The sequence below is a fragment of the Triturus cristatus genome, chromosome 2_1, assembly GCF_964204655.1.
Source record: "Triturus cristatus chromosome 2_1, aTriCri1.1, whole genome shotgun sequence".
Classification (NCBI taxonomy): Eukaryota; Metazoa; Chordata; class Amphibia; order Caudata; family Salamandridae; genus Triturus; species Triturus cristatus.
In genome coordinates this window covers 771,824,630-771,842,660 of record NC_140581.1, presented here as the reverse complement: position 1 = coordinate 771,842,660, position 18,031 = coordinate 771,824,630, and the positions used below count along the sequence as shown (strand labels likewise).

Below are 18,031 nucleotides of genomic sequence, written 5' to 3'. Positions count from 1 at the left end.
CTATTTGTCAGTTTATATAATACATGAGTAGGTGTTTAATAAAGCATGAAGTGAATACCTTTATAACAGCACTTACCTAGATAACTATGTGTCGGCTTTTCTTCCACAACCTTTATTCTGCGGGCACCCGCTGGGATCACCAAGGCCTCCACATAACCTTTGAATTTAAGCAATGACTATGAATCAGAATAGATGCATTACAGTTCAACTTTTAATGAAAAAATAAAATACTGTCACACGGGGGAATTTTGTCATGCATTTACCACTCTGTAAGGGACCGAATCACTCCTTACTTTCATTTGTTCCCAAGTTAATTTCAATGTAGGCTATAAACTATACCAACGATGACATGTATTGTGATTAAATACTGCTGGTGTTCCCACTACAATGGATTCAAACGTAATTTGCCAGAGTATTCAGAAGTCACAGGGCCATATTATCAAGAACGGCGATAACAATACCGGCGCTTTAGCGGCAGGAAACTGGCGCTAAAGCGGCGATAAGGGGCTTCATAATATGCCCTTGTGAATTCCAATAGAAGCCCAGGTTCTGGTGTGAAGGACATCAAATCTGGGCTTCTATTGGAATTGTCTAGGGCATATTATCAAGCCCCTTACCGCCGCTTTAGCGCCAGTTTCCTGCCGCTAAAGCGCCGATAACGTTATCGCCTGTTCATGATGATATGGTCGACAGGCTTTTGTGGATGACTAAGCAGTTCGACCTTATGTTGACGAGAGTAGGAATGCGAAAACATACCCCCCCCCCCTCCGCTCAAAAGCAAAGCACATGCTTGAAGCGAGCATTTCAACAATCAATTGAATGAAGGAAATATGTTTACCACTCCAACAAATGAACACGTGTAACTGCAGTGATTGCAATAATCCTCCAAAGAACAACATTTACAGTGCACAATTTGTATCCTCCTATGGCGAAGTTGGAAACCCATCACAGCCCACAAGAACAGCTCAATCCGTCCATCCGTCTGTAGGTGGTGTAGTGCTCTGCTTCAAATTGTCAGATTCATCCACCGGACAGACTGCCTTCCTGGAGTAAACACGAACCAAGTTTGGTTGCAAGGCATATGCCTTTGAACGTTTTGTGTGCCTCAACACCAGCAACGAGCATGGGCGGGTGGTACAGTAGCTCATGAACATTGAACTCAACGGCTTGTCCCTGCATGCCATTGATAGTGCCATAGCCTTAAATGTTTACACTTACACCAGCTTCCATATGTAAGCACACATGATAAGAAGAAATAAACCCACAGCACCTCTCCCTAATCCTGAAAGTTTAGGCCTTTCTACCACAACCGGACTTTTGAACCGGCCAGTCCCATCTGACCATGCATATAACCTAAAACTAGCCAAAAGACTGCTGTACATAGTCAAAGCTAAACATGTAATTAACACATGGTTGGAGGCATAGCTGGGTTGTATTAATTGTATTGGCCTTCTTTACAGAGGTGTGCTTTCAGCTTTTGAGCACATTTAAGGCAGTCTTGATCTCTCTCATGGGTGGTCCCATGCAATCATATGACACGTACCGAGTGGCATCATGACCACCCATAGCATGGCACATTCCTGCACTTGTTCACTAGCTTTGTGAATGAACAATAGCACTTACTCTGGGAGCTAGCGCCATTCTTTCGAACCCAGCAAAGCGCAGAAGCCAATGAACCGACAACCTCCACCCCATTTTCTAAAGACTTCAGCAGAATACCCTGCTATTTTACGCTCCATTTGATCTTTATAGGTTACGGCACAAATAGCTCTCCCCCTTTGTCCTTGAGCGTACGCTTTATGGGCTAGTGGTTATCGAGTGTGCATCCACTCCCCACTGATACAGTCTTTTCTAGTGCAAGAACACAGTGGGTCCTGTTTTCACAGCAATTGCACTTCCACTCAACATACAGGTATTGGAGCATGCCTGTCTTTCTCTTACACGTTATCTCTCAATTAGCCACAGATCGTCAACACTGCTAACACTTTGAACCCTGTGTAGAGTCTGCTTGCCAGCAACCTCTTTCCTATCGACCACTGGGCCCTGGGGCCTCTCATATGCAATGGTCCCTCAGGTGTAAACCCACTGACAACAGTTGATAGGGCAAGCAGTGTAGTGTGCTTGTTTGTATGGTTGTATTTTGGTTTGCATAGCATTGTGTTAATTTGTACATTGTTCTTTTCGTCCGTCTTTTTTTTCTGCCTACTTGATTCTTGTTTTCTTATATTCTTTTCCCTTCTTTCTCTCTTCTGTTTGCCCTATCTCCCCCCCCCCTAGACTGCTAGTGGAACCTGACTAACCTCCCTGCCTGCCCAGTATCATTCTTGACCTTTAGACCTCCCCCTTACGTCTCTCAAACTTCATGCCCATGCACACGCCCTTGCATATTTTTTTCCTGGAACGTCAATAGTCTAACGCATTATATCAAACATAAAAAGGTTCTTCATATCTTAATTCCAAACAAGCTTTTATAGCTTTTATAGCTCTCCTTCAGGAGACGCATCTCACCGAGACAGAAACTGGGAAGATTGGGTGGGCAAAGAAATGCACAGTTGATGTCCTCCGCGAATGTGGTGTAGCCATTTTGATTCTTAAAACACTGCCCCATGGTGTGCTTAAAACCTGGGCTGATCTGGAGGCTCACAATGTATTTGCCAAACTAAAGATCAACAGGAAGTTATTATGCATAGGTTCCGTGTATGCACCCATGGGTCCAAAGCGCGCTTTCCTTCTTCAACTCACCCATGTACTGTTGGAAATAGATACAGTGAACATCCTGATAGGTGGGGATTGGAATCTGGCCTGGGATGTGGCCTTAGACCGCACAGGTCTGATTAATGATTAATATATTCAATAATGCAGACAGAGCCCTCTTAGGAGATCTTGGGGCCAATGCCCTTTGTCCAGAATGTCAGGGCGCAATTCTAGAGCCTTCCAAGTGGCCTCTGGCTGCCAATGCAGCAAGAGCAAAGTGCGCAATGTACTGGGGGTGTGGGGTGCAACTCACCCCCATCCTTATTATTAAAAGAAATGACCCCCTCCGTAGCAGCTGCCTGCGCTCTCGCGGCGCAGCTGAGAAAATGAAGCACTGGCACTACTGTGCCTCTTAGCCCCCACTCAGGGAACCAACCATTGCCCCAACGTTGCAGCTGCCCATAGTCAGGGTGGTGCAGCTGAGTGCAAAATTAGCCTGGGCACCACTCTGTCCTTGAAGCCCCACTCCGGGACTCCTAAATACCAAATTGCCCCCACGTGGCAGGAGGAAGACACTGACACGGCTCCAATCTGAGCCCCTCTAACCGGGTCTCCTGGTAGGCACCTCCGGTCCTCTCCTCAGGCCGAAGTTAAGCAGAACAGGCACCGACAATGTGCCTCAACCTGGCCCCTCTTCTGAGGCTTCATGGTGACTCCTCCAGTCTCCTTAGCGGGTGAAACCCCGAAACCGGTCCTAGGATGCTTGTTTCCGGTCCAGGGAGGACCTGGCTTGGCAGTTCGGGCTGGACTGTTCCCATGAGGCACAGGGTCAAGACTGATTTGCATATGGCCAGGTCTAAACTGGGGTGGCATGGTGAGCAAAAGAATGATGGATTTAACCCAGATCTCTTGACTGGGGGTGAATGTTTTGATTTGTTCTGCATTCCGTCCATCAATTGTGGGTCTTTAACTTCTAAAAGTGGCAGTTCTAATATAGTGTTAAAAAACCTTTGCACACCATTGCGCAGCATTTATTATTACTATTCCAACCATACTTGACTACGCTGCTCCTCCCATATCAGGAATTACCACTGAAACACTTATCAGGGAATCCTCAATACATTCCTATGGGAGGGCAGCCTCACAGCAGTGAGAAACCAAAATGGCTGTTTGTCACTACCATGACATGTCACTCACTTAAGGTACATATCCTACTTTTTATCTACAATGCACCCTGCCCATAGAGCTAGCTAGGGTCTACCTTAGAGGTGACTGACATGCAGCAAAAGGGGGGTCACAGACATGGCACACACTTTAGGTGTCACGTCATAGCGGCAGTAGCACTGCGCGCACAGGCCCTGCAATGGTAGAGGCCTGAGACAGATTTGAAAGGCTACTTTGGTGGGTGGCGCAATCAGCGCTGCAAGCCCACCAGTAGCATTTAATTTACCAGTCCTGGGTATCTGAGATACCACTTTACAAGGCGCTGACAGGTAAATTAAATATGCCAAACAGGTGTAGACCCATCTTTACCATGTTTACCACAGAGAGCACACGCACTTTACACTGGACAGCAGTGCTAAAGTGCCCAGAGTCTTAGAACCACCAACACCATGTCAGAAAAAAGGATAGGAGGAAGGCAAAATGTTCAGGGATGGCCCTGCAAAAAGGGCCAAGTCCAACATAAAGTCAACAGAAGAGGAGGTCAGAAGACAAAAAGACAGGTGAAACCTCGCCAAGGAAGCTAGGTCTCACATTCCTCATGTTGTGTTTCACAAAACTCTTGCACCCAAGAGGAAGCATTCTCCATAGCTTTCACAATTCTTATTGCTTCCTTCAGGTTAGGGTCCTTGGATAACAGCTTTTCCTGTGCTCTGTGGTCATTCGTGCACCTCACCAATTGGTCTCTAATAAGTGAATCAGTTAATTCTTCTAAATCACATGTATGGGAAAGTGTTCTTAATGATGCCATGTAGTTCCCAACTCTCTCCATTTTGCTTTGTAATCTCATGAAAAACTTGCGTCATTGAAGAACAATATTTATCCTGGTGCCAAAGTGTTTTTTCAACATCATCATAGACTTTTCAATTTGATTTCTAGGTTCCCCGTTTACAGGACCCAGAGGTAATTCCTCCAAGTTTTCATATATGTTCCTTCATCCTCAAAACCAAGATTGTTTATTAAAACTGCATACTTCCTGGGTATTACCCCTATAGCAACCAAATAAGATTCAAATTACTTCCTCCATTGTTTCCATGGGAGTATTGGTTCCCCCTTTTCATACAGGAATGCCGAATGCTGGGACATAGAAGTGGCCACCATGATACCAGAGAGTGGAAACAAAATCTTAAGGTTACAATAATTATTACTATTTTTTTACTTTGTAGAGTTTTATAAAGCTCGAACTAGACCCAAGAAATCGGGTATCAGAATGCTTTACCTGAGCACCAATTTCAATACAGATGGACACATTCATTTTTTTGTTAGGCACAGGGAGATTAAGTGATTTGCCCAGAATCACAGGATGTTGAGCGTCGTTATGAGACTCGAACCCGCTTCCCAGCTTCGAGGTCGACCGCTCTAGCCATTAGTCTACAAATGACTCCTTGTCACCCAACAAAAATATGGAAGGAAAATAAATAAACACTAGTAAAATCTTGCTGCAGGGACTGAAATTGAGAAGATAAAATACCTCATAGTGTACTAGTTCCTAGGGAGTTAGGCTGAATGTACTTGATGTGTTCCCAAATCAAAATAGAGTATGCGTGGACTTGACGTCAACATGCAGCGTTAAGACAGAGTAAACACTGATCACGGGTCCATCATCACCGATCCATGGATGTCATGGTTTATTGGTGGAATCCTGAGCACATTCCTGTGCGAGGAGGAAATTCAAGCTATCACAAGCTCAGTAAGTATGTTTGACATCAAATACAATGAGCAATCAAAACAATAAAAATAATGGCAAAAGCTCTAGGGAGAACAGTAATGTCACTTGCCGGTACTCCCAGTGGATTTGTCTCCTGAAACCATGCACACAAATAGGTGTTGCTCTGCAGCCTCTTAATCGTTTAGGGTTTAAACTAAAACTAACAAGACTGTCAGTATCTTCTTTCATGTAGAGAGCAAATCACACACTTCTTCAATTGCCTTAGTAATCCCAGTACACCAGCAAAATCCACACGGATGGCACCTTATAAAGTATGAGCTTCCACACTTCGGTTCCACATGTAGAAAGGTTTTCGATTGGTGGTCCCACAAGTGTCCAGGCACACTCATTACCAAATGTTATGTTGAGCAGCTGGAACAAAAACAAGATCCTCCAATGCCTTTGGTAAATATGTATTCCAATAGAGCCTGGTACAACAGGATCACACAGCCATCAGCAAGGCACCAGGCCGAACTGCCTACGTTGGAAACTCTGGTTCAACATACTGATACAGCATAATTCCAAATTCTCCACAACAATGACAGGGCCTTGATAAAACCAGTACCTTAAAAAATCCTAACTACATGAGGGTTTCCAAGAAATAAGAAGGAACTTGCTGTGTGCAGATTACAGTACTAAGAGGCTATCAAACTGAGATAAAATTACATAAAGGACAAGGCTTGAGAAGATGTTCTTGCCATCGGTTCTAATAGGAATATGTGTCGTTTTTGGAAAACTAATAAATCAAATTTTTTCCAACCAAAATACAAATTCTGTTTTATATTTGCCTATAGCAGGAGACACCTGGACTAAACAGTGCAATATAATATATAGTGTGGCTTGGACATCCATCCAAGACTACAATAATTCTGAGCAATCACAGACAGGTACACATATGATTTTTTTTCCTATTTGGAAGGAAGGGAGACCATTATTAGCAGTTCACTATAAAAGTGGCAGGTCCAAATGGTATTTTAATGGATCTCTTTATATGTAATGTAGCTCTAGGAGCAACAAGGTTTGAAATGTCACTAGTGAAATTACCATCCTGGCATCTTGGTCTCAATCGATATTCGTTCCTGTGTGTTTAAGAAAGGAAGTGAGAATGATTCTCATGGAAAGGATTTTTAGTTGGGCAGAAGATGGGCATATATTTCCAGGTTTACAATATGAATTTACATTTGGGTTGGGTACCTCAGAGCAATGCCTTGACCTTCATCTTTTCATTGAGAATTATGCTGATATTAAAAAAAGTTAATTACATCTGGCATTCATGGAGATAAGCTTGGCTGTTAAATGAGTTAACAGGCCAAAACGTTGGCCCCGTTTGTCTTCTATCTGGTTTGACCTGAGTATTATTTTTTTTTACAACACCTTGATTTATCCACAAGAGTTCATTTTAGTTCTAAGTGTGAATAAACATAAATGTTTAAATTGACCAGGGGTGTTCGACATGGCTGTGTGTTAGTCCCTACTGTATTCATTTTACACATAAAGGATTTAGAACCCTGCCTGATAGATGGGACTAAGGCCGCCCGAGTATGTAACAGAGCAATTCCTACTTTACTTTATGAAGATGATGCTGAATTGATAGGCTAAGACAGCAAATGGTTAAAAAAAATCTTAAAGGCTTTGTCTCCTTCATGGATGATCATGATCTAAGCACCAATTTTCAGACTTGTGATATGCTTGCAGGCCCGAACACTCTCTATCCTTTCATTTTTCTATGATGGGTCGTCACCTTCAGATGACCAAGGCTCTTGGTCCTTGATAGTGCAACTGGCTGGAGTGAGCTCCTCTCTTATAGACGGAGGTCTTTTATAAATTGTTTTCTTGTGTGTTCAGTTTTAACAGCAGGCTAAGCAGGAAGTTTCTTCCACACATGATCAATATATAGAATGAAAAGTGCATCTCTGCTGCTTGCTATGGTGCTGGAATTTGGGGGTCTGTTGATTCCTTCCCTCTACAAGTGGAAGAGAAGAATTGTTACCATCATCGTATATGTGCCTTAAGGCCACCCACATTTTCTTTATTGCCACTTTATATGCTTCTTTAAAAGTTACTTACTTTCCCAACGAGCGTTTCTTGTACCTTTTCTTAAACAAGCTATTTTTGCACAATGCAGGCATGCTTTCCTTTCTTACAGCTGCTTAGCACCCCACTACTATGCTTGGCTCTGAGATGTTTTTTGTTTTCAGCTAAAAGGGATTCGTAAGGGGCTAGACATGTAAAGCCTAATGTATATTTTAATGTTCATTTTCTTTTATATTCCTGTCTTATGTCAAACATTTGCTTTTATGGTTTACTTAAACCTAATAAACATGCAGATGAAGTCAGCAAACGTTAGTTCAATACCCATCAAACAGGTTTTAGTATGAGACCAAGCAATCTAATTTGCAATTAAAACAACAAACAGCTCCAGTGTCCTTTGGAATATCCTTTGGTCAGAGTATCAGTGGGCTCCTGGAACGTCTGGTGGTTTCAATTTCTATGTCAGTACTTTTGCTGATAAAGTTGTATTGCGTATTTCATAAAATCTCTTGGAGATTTGTCATAGATTGAATGCCTTACCTGTCCCCCTTGTATGATTGAAGTCTCCTTTGATGACTTTGCATGATTTTCCATTTCCGTTGCACACACCACAATGATCTTCTCTCAGCATGGACCCTAATATACCATCACAGCCGACTTTCTATTAAATAAAGAAAGGGAAAGGATTGCTATCAGGCATGTGCAATATCTAATCATATTTACGCCATGCAACTGTTTTATTGCATTTCATTGTCCTATTAGAATTTCACCCACAAGAATTACTATACTTTTAAACAAATGTAGGCATTGAACTCTGACTCAGAAAGTTATTAGTAAATACCAAAAGAAATCAATATGAATCTTGTTGTTGTTACACACAGCAAATGTGGTTTTATCTCAATATAGCGATTTCTGTTTATGATGCTTGTGACGGCTAGAAATTAGTTTTGAAGAGGAAATATGGATACGAATATCTAGTTAAACTGTTACAATTTACATTGCTTGGGTAAAATGTCTTATGATTTTATTATCTTCATTTGCAAATCACATAAAATATGTATTACATCTTGAACGGTATTGAGGAGTTTTAAGTGTGGGGTACAAATTAAATGGCAGATGATTATGCAGATATACAATTGAAAGTAATTAAGTAAAACAATTCGGGAACTGTGTACTACATTTTTGAATTTTAAAACTCTTTAGTATTAAGATTTATTATACAAGACAAGAATTGCTCACATGATTTAATGATTGGCGATTGGATTCAGTGGTCCTACTTTAATACATCCTAAAGTTATTAAGTTGTTGTTATCCACTTGACTTCACCAAGTTTCACTGGATATTGAAATACTCTTAAAAAAATAGTTGTACTTGTGAGCTATACATGATGGTACTTTACTCATACCATTTTTATTTCTTGTAATTTAGGAGACAATTTTTGCAAATCACTAATTCCATTCAGATCCGCAAGGGATTTTGGATTGCTCTCCCTTCTAACCAAAGCCTGCGTTTATTCCTTTTGTACATTGCATTGCACATTTTTTGATGTTGCAAACCATTTTGTAACTGGTATGTGAATTATAAAACATTCAGACATCAGGCCTCACATACCTTATGCCAGTCTCAGATCTCAAAAATACCTTCCAATCACTCGTACTCTCGATATTAGACAATGGAAACAGCCAACTAAACTTTACCACTCAAAGTAGTACACCGCATGGCTGAAGACAAGTTTAAAATATTTCCCATTGTCGTCAGATTTCAATGTCTTCTGAGTCAACTAGAGGTGTCTTCAAAATATCTTGGCTAATACACAAAGAAATACAAACGATATCACGCAGCAATCTGACCAGAAAATTGACCATCAGCTCTTTCTAGTGAGGTATTTCCATATGTTTTTTTTCTTGACCTACAGAGCACAACATCTAGAATGAATTGAACTGAACATTATTCATGTTCAAAAGAACAAGATGACAATATTGTAGAACTGGTCTTGTAAGGAACAGTTTTAAAACAAACCTGCAGGCAAATTCCAACAAGCTTTTATAACAATTTTAAATGACTGAATTGTATGACAAATTCACAAAGACATTAATGTGATTCGTGGTTCCTTACCGTAGACCTAGATGTGACATACTCATGTGTAGTCACAGATAAACACGTATAGTGGAAAAGACGATGATTAAGAGTATCTTACTTCAGAAAATGCATGAGCACCGCAAAGATATGTCTGGAGTAAGAGAAAACCTGAAATTGGGCCCAATATGCATTTTATACCTCCACATAAAGTTGCAATGCATAGGTGTTTGTCGTATTCAGAATTGTTTTGGTTGAATGTTTATGAAAAGTATGCACATAAGACATTACACACATAAATCTTTGGTACATGGACACTCCCAAATACGTATTAACTAGGTCAAGTTAGAGAGTCCGGGGTGTTCTCTTGTGCAATTTAAATAACATAAATTACAGAATCATATTGCTATTGTAAGCAGTCCATGGAATTTCGGGTGTTTAGCTTGAAATATATGTTAGGTGGTATGTTATTTCATTTTACTATGCAGGTGCAAGGTTAGAAAAATAATTACTTGCATTGATTTTGCTGAAAAGGCCTTGCCATTTTGTCCTACTGAAATGCATACCAGTGAATATCTGTTTGTGAGGGTCTAAAAAGGACCATGTAATAAGGGTATTAACAGACATTAGTCACAATAACATTTGTGATGCTAGTAAATGAATGAGGATTTTTTTTACAAAATTGTGAATAGTTTTGAATTAATTTTACCATAAAAAAATGCTGATTCCTTTCACAGATTTGGTAATGTGTCTTGCAGACAAAACAGATTTTGAAGATATGCATAGCAATCAAAACAAGCATTTACAATGCAATAGGTCTTGCAATGACATTCTATTGAGCTATTGGTATTGAAAATGTTATTGTTATTTTATCCCTTCGTGAAGCATTAATCATGTAATGGCGTTGTAAATGACAATGTTTCTTACCCCCTGTTGACTCCCGCAAAGCTCATCAGCAGTCGAGATAATTATGTATCGCAATGGGAACAAATGTGATTATCAATGGGGTACAATAAATCTGACAACCACTGTCTCTGCCCCATGCGCTGCATTCTTTAGGTCAAAGACACGGAGTTAGGGTGAAATCATTCATAGAACCTAGAAGCAGTCTTGTCACGCACTCCAACGCCTGAGGGTTAAGCCGAGGGCACTCCACCGAATCCTGCAGCCTAATGCTTTATTCTGGAACTTGTCATACATGCTGGAAAGTCAGGAAAATTAACTCCGCCCTCAGATTTGGGGCGAATTAATCTGTGTATAGACATCCGAGGTTTCTTATTGGCCCAGAGGAAAGAGGAAAGAGTAGAATTAATCCTCCTGAAGAATTTTTGCGGAACTTGTCATACATAACCTTAGGAATTGACTGAAAATGCAAAATCATTGGTTTCAAACTGACACTTTAAAAATGTTATATCCCCTGTACAAAGTTACATTCATGCAGTACCCCCCATCAGCCCCCCTCCCTCTCCCCCTCCATGGCCCCCACCCCAACAGCTGTGACCTTTCACTGGCATTGCGGGCAAACATATCGGCAATGCACGCAAACCTGAACTCTGACCCTGTTTAGCAACAGCTCTTCTCTCTGAACAGGGCCCCCATCCAACACTGACAATCCTGCCCGGAAACAGCCCTCCCCCACTCCCTGAGGTGCAGCCCGCATTGCAGGCCGTGCCCAAAACACGACCTGCAGCTTTGTGATCTGGCTGACAAGCAGAGCACACAGTGTGGAGAACTCAAAGGGGGCGTTCACTGCAAGGCTCTCTATTAAGAGACTACAAAGAACCGAACTGAGACACAGGGACCCCTTTTTTTATTATTACCTTCTGCAGGTTGCCCCATCGCTATGCATTACGCCACTGGTCAGACCCTTCACAGCGCTGCACGTTGACCCAGTGTAAATGGGATACGGGGGGTGGAGGACACAATGTTGTCCATGACTCCACCCCGATCTGTTTCTAGGCGCTCGAATAGTATTTACACAAGCGCTACTAAATTATTTGCGCGTGGGCTTCCCTCCCCCTGAGAAGTCATATTTGTATAAATCTTGATAAAAAGTGCATCAATGTGTTATTAACGGTAAATGTTGGTGTTTCTCGTCTGTGGTCACAAGATCTGCTTCTACTTGCTGTGCGCAGCGCTTTGTTTTCTGTTAGGCACTGGGAGATTAAGTGATTTGCCCCAAATTACAGGATGTTGAGCGTGCCTGCCGAGACTCGAACCAGGTTCCCCAGGTCCAAAGTGGGCAACCACAGCCGTTACGCCATATCTGCAATTTAAGTATCTTACATGCCTGTCCCATTATTTGTTCTGTAAAGTGCTGTATAAATAACTTCAGTGCGCTATATAATTCCCCCTCGTTTCTTGGTAAAAGAAGATTGGGCTGCTCGCCGTCAGTAGCCTGTAAGCATGTTGGCACTTCATACATAGCGTCACTCCAGTGATGAACGTTGGTGTCCGCACCTATGTGTTTTCTTTGAAAAAGCACTGAAAAAGAGGGGGTGACATAAGAAACTCATTGGACTAATCCGCTGAGTGCTGCCTGGAAGTGTTTTGTAATGTATTTTCACAGTTTGTGGGAAACGGCTAATCTCAGGTTACTGGATATTTAAAAATAAAATAGATGTTGAGTTTTTTTTCATTTCTCCAGCAAGCCGAGATGTGAGTAAAAGTGTGCTTTTGTGAAAGCAAAACATCTGCTATGCTGCAATAACAAGAAACAAGGTCCCCAAGTCAAAAATCCAGCGCTTTCTAAAATGCCCCAACACAAAGTAAGCTCACGGGAACCGGCCGGCCCGCAACATGCCCACTTGCAGTGACCTGGTAGCAATGAAGCGTTACCTGCGACACGGTCACTGGTGCAAGGTTCCTCAGGCCCCGGGGCACTGGATTCTTGCTGATGCGGTACGGGTGAGGAGGGAGGCAGCCCCTTCTGCCCTCGACAGACTTGGGCGGCAACGAGTATAGATTTCCCTAGGCTCCCGGGCCGGCGGAGGTGATTACAGGGGGGGAGCAATTTGGTTGCGCTTGACTACGGCCCGCAGCGGTGACGAGCACAGAGTTCCTGAGGCTCCTGGGCCGGCGGCGGTGATCTCGGGGGCAGCTTTTAAATCCGGTCTTCAGTAGGGTGCAGACACCCGTGCACAGCACCACGGGGGTGATTTAAATAATGCGCTCAGTCCCGGCCAGCGGCGGTGACTTTGGGGGGGACAAATTAGTTTTACATGCCCCGCACTGTAGAGGCAGTTTTTCACGGTCCCAGGGCCCTTAATTAAATAAATAAAATGACGGCCCCAGATTTCCACTGCATGCGTCTTGGTGGGAATATAGACCAGGGTTGTGAGCCGCCCCCTCTCCCCGGCAGACGCAGGGAAGGAGAGCCTGGCCGGGGTAGGTGGGGGGTCTGCTGCTGAGTCCATGGCCAAATTAGAGAGAAGCAGTGGCGCGTGCTGCAGGCATGAAGGCAGTGTGATGGCCTGGAAAGCAGATGTCATGCTAAACTCTCCCTGAACCTTCCCTTGACACACCCCATCAGATAAGAGAAGAAGCATAAAAAATCAGAGACGCCATAGATTCGGTGTCCCGAGGGCGTGCACAGAAAAGCCACAGGGCGGTAACCAAAAACCCTGCAGAGCAATGGCAAGACAGGGTTTTAAATAAATATCGACCTTACCCAATAGAAACCATGGGCGGGATCAGAAGTCCTTCTCCCGAAAATACTCTTACCCCAATAAATCTCGCTGAGCGAGCAGCGCTGCGCGCTGCAACGCTAGGCGAGACCTAACAATTAAAAGGACAGCAGACCCTGAGTAAGCTGATGCCCAGAAAGTAGTGGTGGGGCTAACTGTTGACTAAGATGGCTGCATGAGCCGAGAGCTCCAGCACATTAGCCCCATGAAGACAATCTTCCTCAAGCCCTTGGGCGGCTCACTGGATGGATATAGAGAGGGACGCACTGGGAGAACAGTGGGATGGCTCATGAGTCTCGCAGCAGGCCCCTGAGCACAGGGAAGGCAGCAGACAAGACCACAATTGCAAACTGAAGAGGGCCAGGTATCCCCATTTCCGTGGATGAACACCGACCACGGCGATACTGTGGCCCTAAGGGGGGCAGTTTTCACCTCTGTGTGCCTGGAGAAGCGGAGCCAGACTTAAAAAGCTTTTCAGAGCAGACATGGGGAAGGTGGCGACACGGAGGGCGGTGCCAGCCCCGGCCAAAAGTGAAGGAGCGAGGCAGACTGTCCCAAGGCCGGGTTGGGCCAGGGAGTCCTGTACTTCCAGAATAGAGGTAAAGGAGTTGCTGTAACTGCTCCCCAGGGACTATGGAGCCATGCAACAGAGCTTTGACTGCAGCCAACATGGATCTCCACACTGCCCTGAGGTGAAAATCGTGATGAGGTATGGGATACAGTCTCCCAGAGTGGAAATAGTGATTAACTGGCATGAGGAGGACCCTCCAGGGATATCTACATCTAGGTTATCCCTGGAGAAGGGGGGCCCTACACCGCAATAGACTGAGCCCCTGAATGGTGAGAGTGAAAGGCAGGCAGAGTGTGCTTGTGCATGTTAGGCAGCTGAGCTGACCACCTTGGTGGGGCCTTCCCCATACACGGGCTGGCTGGGTTGGCTAACCGGCCCACCGGGGCCTTGGGAGGGTGGTTGACCTGGGTGGGAGTGCCCAGTATGCCCCCCTGTATGGCAGCCTTGCCGTGGTAGAGGTCAGAGGCCAGCTTGAAACCCTGGGCAACAGCAACACCTTGCAAGCACACCCCAATAGCTGGTTTAGGGGTAAATAGAGCTGCAGACCTCTCCTGTTTATGGTAAAATGGTGAGACCTAAGGCACTTAAGGTGGGAGTGGCTACAGAACACCCTCCCCTTGGCAAAAAGAGAATGTAGGCAGCTGGGGAAATTAAGGCATGGATCAAGGCCTGAAAGCACATACAGCAACAATCTTAGTGACCATTAAGGATACAAAAACCACCTTGGAACAAAAGATCAATGCAGTGGCCTTGGATCTAGGATTACTGCAAATGGACCACAAGAAATTGGTGGATTGAGTGGGGGAAACTCAAAGCACGCTGGCACGACTGGAACCTAAGGTTACAAAAAGTCATATGATGATTTTCTCCCTTGAGAGGACCATTGAGCACCTACAAGACAGGGTTGAAAATGCAGAGAGACACTGCCAAGGTGATAATGTGCACCTGATAGATGTCCCGGAGGAAAGCGATGGCCTGAGCATGGAGCTGTTCTTCAAGGACTGACTCCCCTTGGAGATGCTGGAGGACAAGGCATTGATGATGTTCAGAGTTGAGATGGCACATAGGGTGTCGGGTAGGCCACTGGTACCGGGACACCTCCCAGACCAATTGTGACTCAGATGCTTAACTTTCACAACAGCGACTGCATCTCGCAAGTGGCACACCCACAAGGCCCCTGGCAGACTGGGGAAGTCTCTGTGAACATATACCCGGAAAAGGCCAACGCAGTACAAAGAGAGAGGGTGACATTCCTGCATGTAAAATGAAAGCTCAATACACTGAATTCTATACTATTCTATTGGGATTTATATGGCTACCCAGAGGCATCCCAACACAAATCAGCATAGGGGTTCGCTTTCCAAAAGCCAAGTTTTCAAGTGCTTCCTGAAGGTAGGTTATTTGTCCATTAAGCGTAAGCTATTAGGCAGGGTATTCCAAAGTTTGGGAATGAGGTAGGAAAAAGAATGCCTCCACTTCTCATCCTATGAATTCTCATGAGTTGGGCATTAGTCGACTTCAGGATCCTACTGGGAGTGTACAGCAACATTAAGACTCATAGTAAGGGTGGACCTTTCACATTAAGTGCTCTATGTGCCATGCACAGAGCCTTGAATATCAACCGCTGTTCAATTGAAGAATTCTGTGAAATCCATACCAATTGGAGAAGAGAGTTCCCTTGCTTGGGTTCACGTTTAGAGAGAGTTATCTAGCCATACCCCCAAACTTTTAATGAAGGTTTTGCAGGGTGGGGGCAGTGCCTAAGCAATTGGGCCAGCCTGATAGAGACTAGAAGTTCAGATTGTTGCCTAACACCATAATCTCTGTTTTGTCCCCATTGAGCTTAAGGCAGCAGCTGACCATCCAGCTAGCTGCCTTCTCCAGGCATGGACAAAGGTGTGAAGATTGTAGTCCATGCTCAGGTAAGAGGAAAAACACTAATCGGGTGTCATCAACATAAGAAATGATCGACATCCCAAATGATTGGACAATCTTAGCAAGAGGATGCATGTAGAGATTACAAAGCGTGGGACTGAATGCTGACCCACCAAGGTCTCCGCATTTCAGGGGGAAGGTGTCAGAATAGCAGGATTTGTCAAACACCTGAAAAGTTTTATTCCCAAGAAAAATATCTCAGATATTCCAAAAGCAAAAGGAACAATTGATGGATGGAATGCTGAACAATGCAAACATTCACACCCAGTCACAAGGATCTGAGTTTAATCCATCATTCTGTTGCTCACCATACCACCCCAGTTTGGACCCAGCCATATGCATATCAGACTTTGTCGCACTGTGTAAGATATTTTAAAGCACTGTCGGTAATTCCAACATTGATAATTATCTAAAAAAAAATCTTTGATCTACTGTGTTGAACTCAGCAGTAAGATCAAGAAGTATGATAGCAGTTGTACCCTCAAGATCCAATAACAGCTTAAGCTCATCAAATACTGCCAAAGTGCTAATTCAGTGCAGTGCTATGGTTGAAACCCTTTCTGGGTGGTTTGCAAGATACTGCTAGATTCCAGGAACAGAGGCATATAGAAGAGGTGTGGCGCTGCCGCCAGGGCGACTGACTCCGGAATCTGGGGATCACGGTTTGATCGCCGGCGGCAGATTAGCCCAGCACCATGTGACTCTGGGCAATAGCTTGCTTAATCTTCCCGACGGCCCCCAGCGCCTAGAGACCCTTACGGGTGATTGTTCGCGCTTTACAAATGTGGATTATTATTTACAAATGTGGATTATTATTATGTTGGTTAACATGCATCTCCAATTTTTTACCAGCTCCAAGAAGCAACGCAATGGGCCAAGAATTCCCTAAACAAAGTGAATTAAGATTAGACTTTTTAAACAAGGGTTTTACAACTGCATATTTCAACACAGGAGGAACTAAACCACTAGATAATGAAAGATTACGTAGGTCCAGTAGGACTGGAAAGCTGTATTCCAAACCTTGTAAAAGAATATGTGGAGGGGCGGCATCAAGAGAGGAAACCTGACTTCCCTTGCTAAAAAGCACTGCAATGAGATCTGGAGTAACAGCAGACAAATCCTAGAATTCTCCTGTGCCACCCCACTTGGAGTAGTATCTGACTCCCTTTTAATATTCTGGAAGGAAGAATAAATGTCTGATCTTTTTAAGAAAGAAATGGCCCTCACAGACCTGTGTCTATTTATTGGGTGATACAACTCCGTGGGATTAATGGCTGTGCCTTCTCCTCTCAACAAGAACCCTCAGTGATGGCCGATAGGTGGTCTATGTACCCAGAGGGAAATGTCTGATGACTTTTTAGTGAAAATGGGATGACTCATTGCAGACGCCTACGGTGGTGGTGGTCATGCTATGGTACAGGGCTATCAAGCCACTGGGCTGGAGGGCTTTAGTGATGCACTAAGGGGACTACGAAATATAGAGGGTCACTGAAAATGGGTTCTGCTGCGACTTTCCCAGTAGGGTGATATTTGGTAAGAGAATGAGATAATAGCGCTCACTGAGCTTTAGGAGCAATATGAGTTGTTAGGGGGCTGATACCTTAGATACCAGCATATATGGTATCTTCTGCAAAGACAAAAAGGCACCAGATGAAACCTTCAGAGTACAGGCTATTGAGGGCTCCCTTGACTAGCTACACAGTGTTCCTACTCTATTCCACAAACCTACAAAATAGTCTCTACCTTTAAATTCTTAGAGATAAATGGTACAAGGGACCTAGGCAGACCAGAAGATGGTGATTTGGGAGCCACTAGCCATAAGAGAAGGATCCCAACTAATCCAATTGAAAATACTCCATACAGCCTACTTCACAAGGACTACATGGTTTCATATGGGTAGGGTCCCACAATGGACCTCTATTTAAGAGGTTGCAGACAGACAGGCACTCTGTTAATTACAGTCCCAGGATCCAAGAATACTAGGGCAAAAAAGCTGACAGCTCTCGGTAATCCTGGATCTTACACTGGAGCTCACCCTGCAGTTGGTGACCCTGGGCCTATGGGGGGGGGACAAACCCTGGACTGTTACATGCTCCTCTTCTGAAATAC

General features: G+C 43.9%; 1 protein-coding gene across 1 annotated transcript in view; it reads right to left on the bottom strand.

The window, feature by feature from the left end:
- The window catches only part of ADAMTS19 (ADAM metallopeptidase with thrombospondin type 1 motif 19), a 1,193,695-nt gene that overhangs the window by 239,460 nt on the left and 936,204 nt on the right, over positions 1–18,031 (bottom strand). Inside the window, exons 15-16 of the mRNA XM_085632713.1 lie at positions 8,195–8,315; positions 77–157 (exon numbers count right to left, since the gene is read on the bottom strand). Of these exons, the coding sequence (XP_085488839.1) occupies positions 77–157; positions 8,195–8,315 (202 nt within the window). The remainder of the gene's footprint in view (positions 1–76; positions 158–8,194; positions 8,316–18,031) is intronic.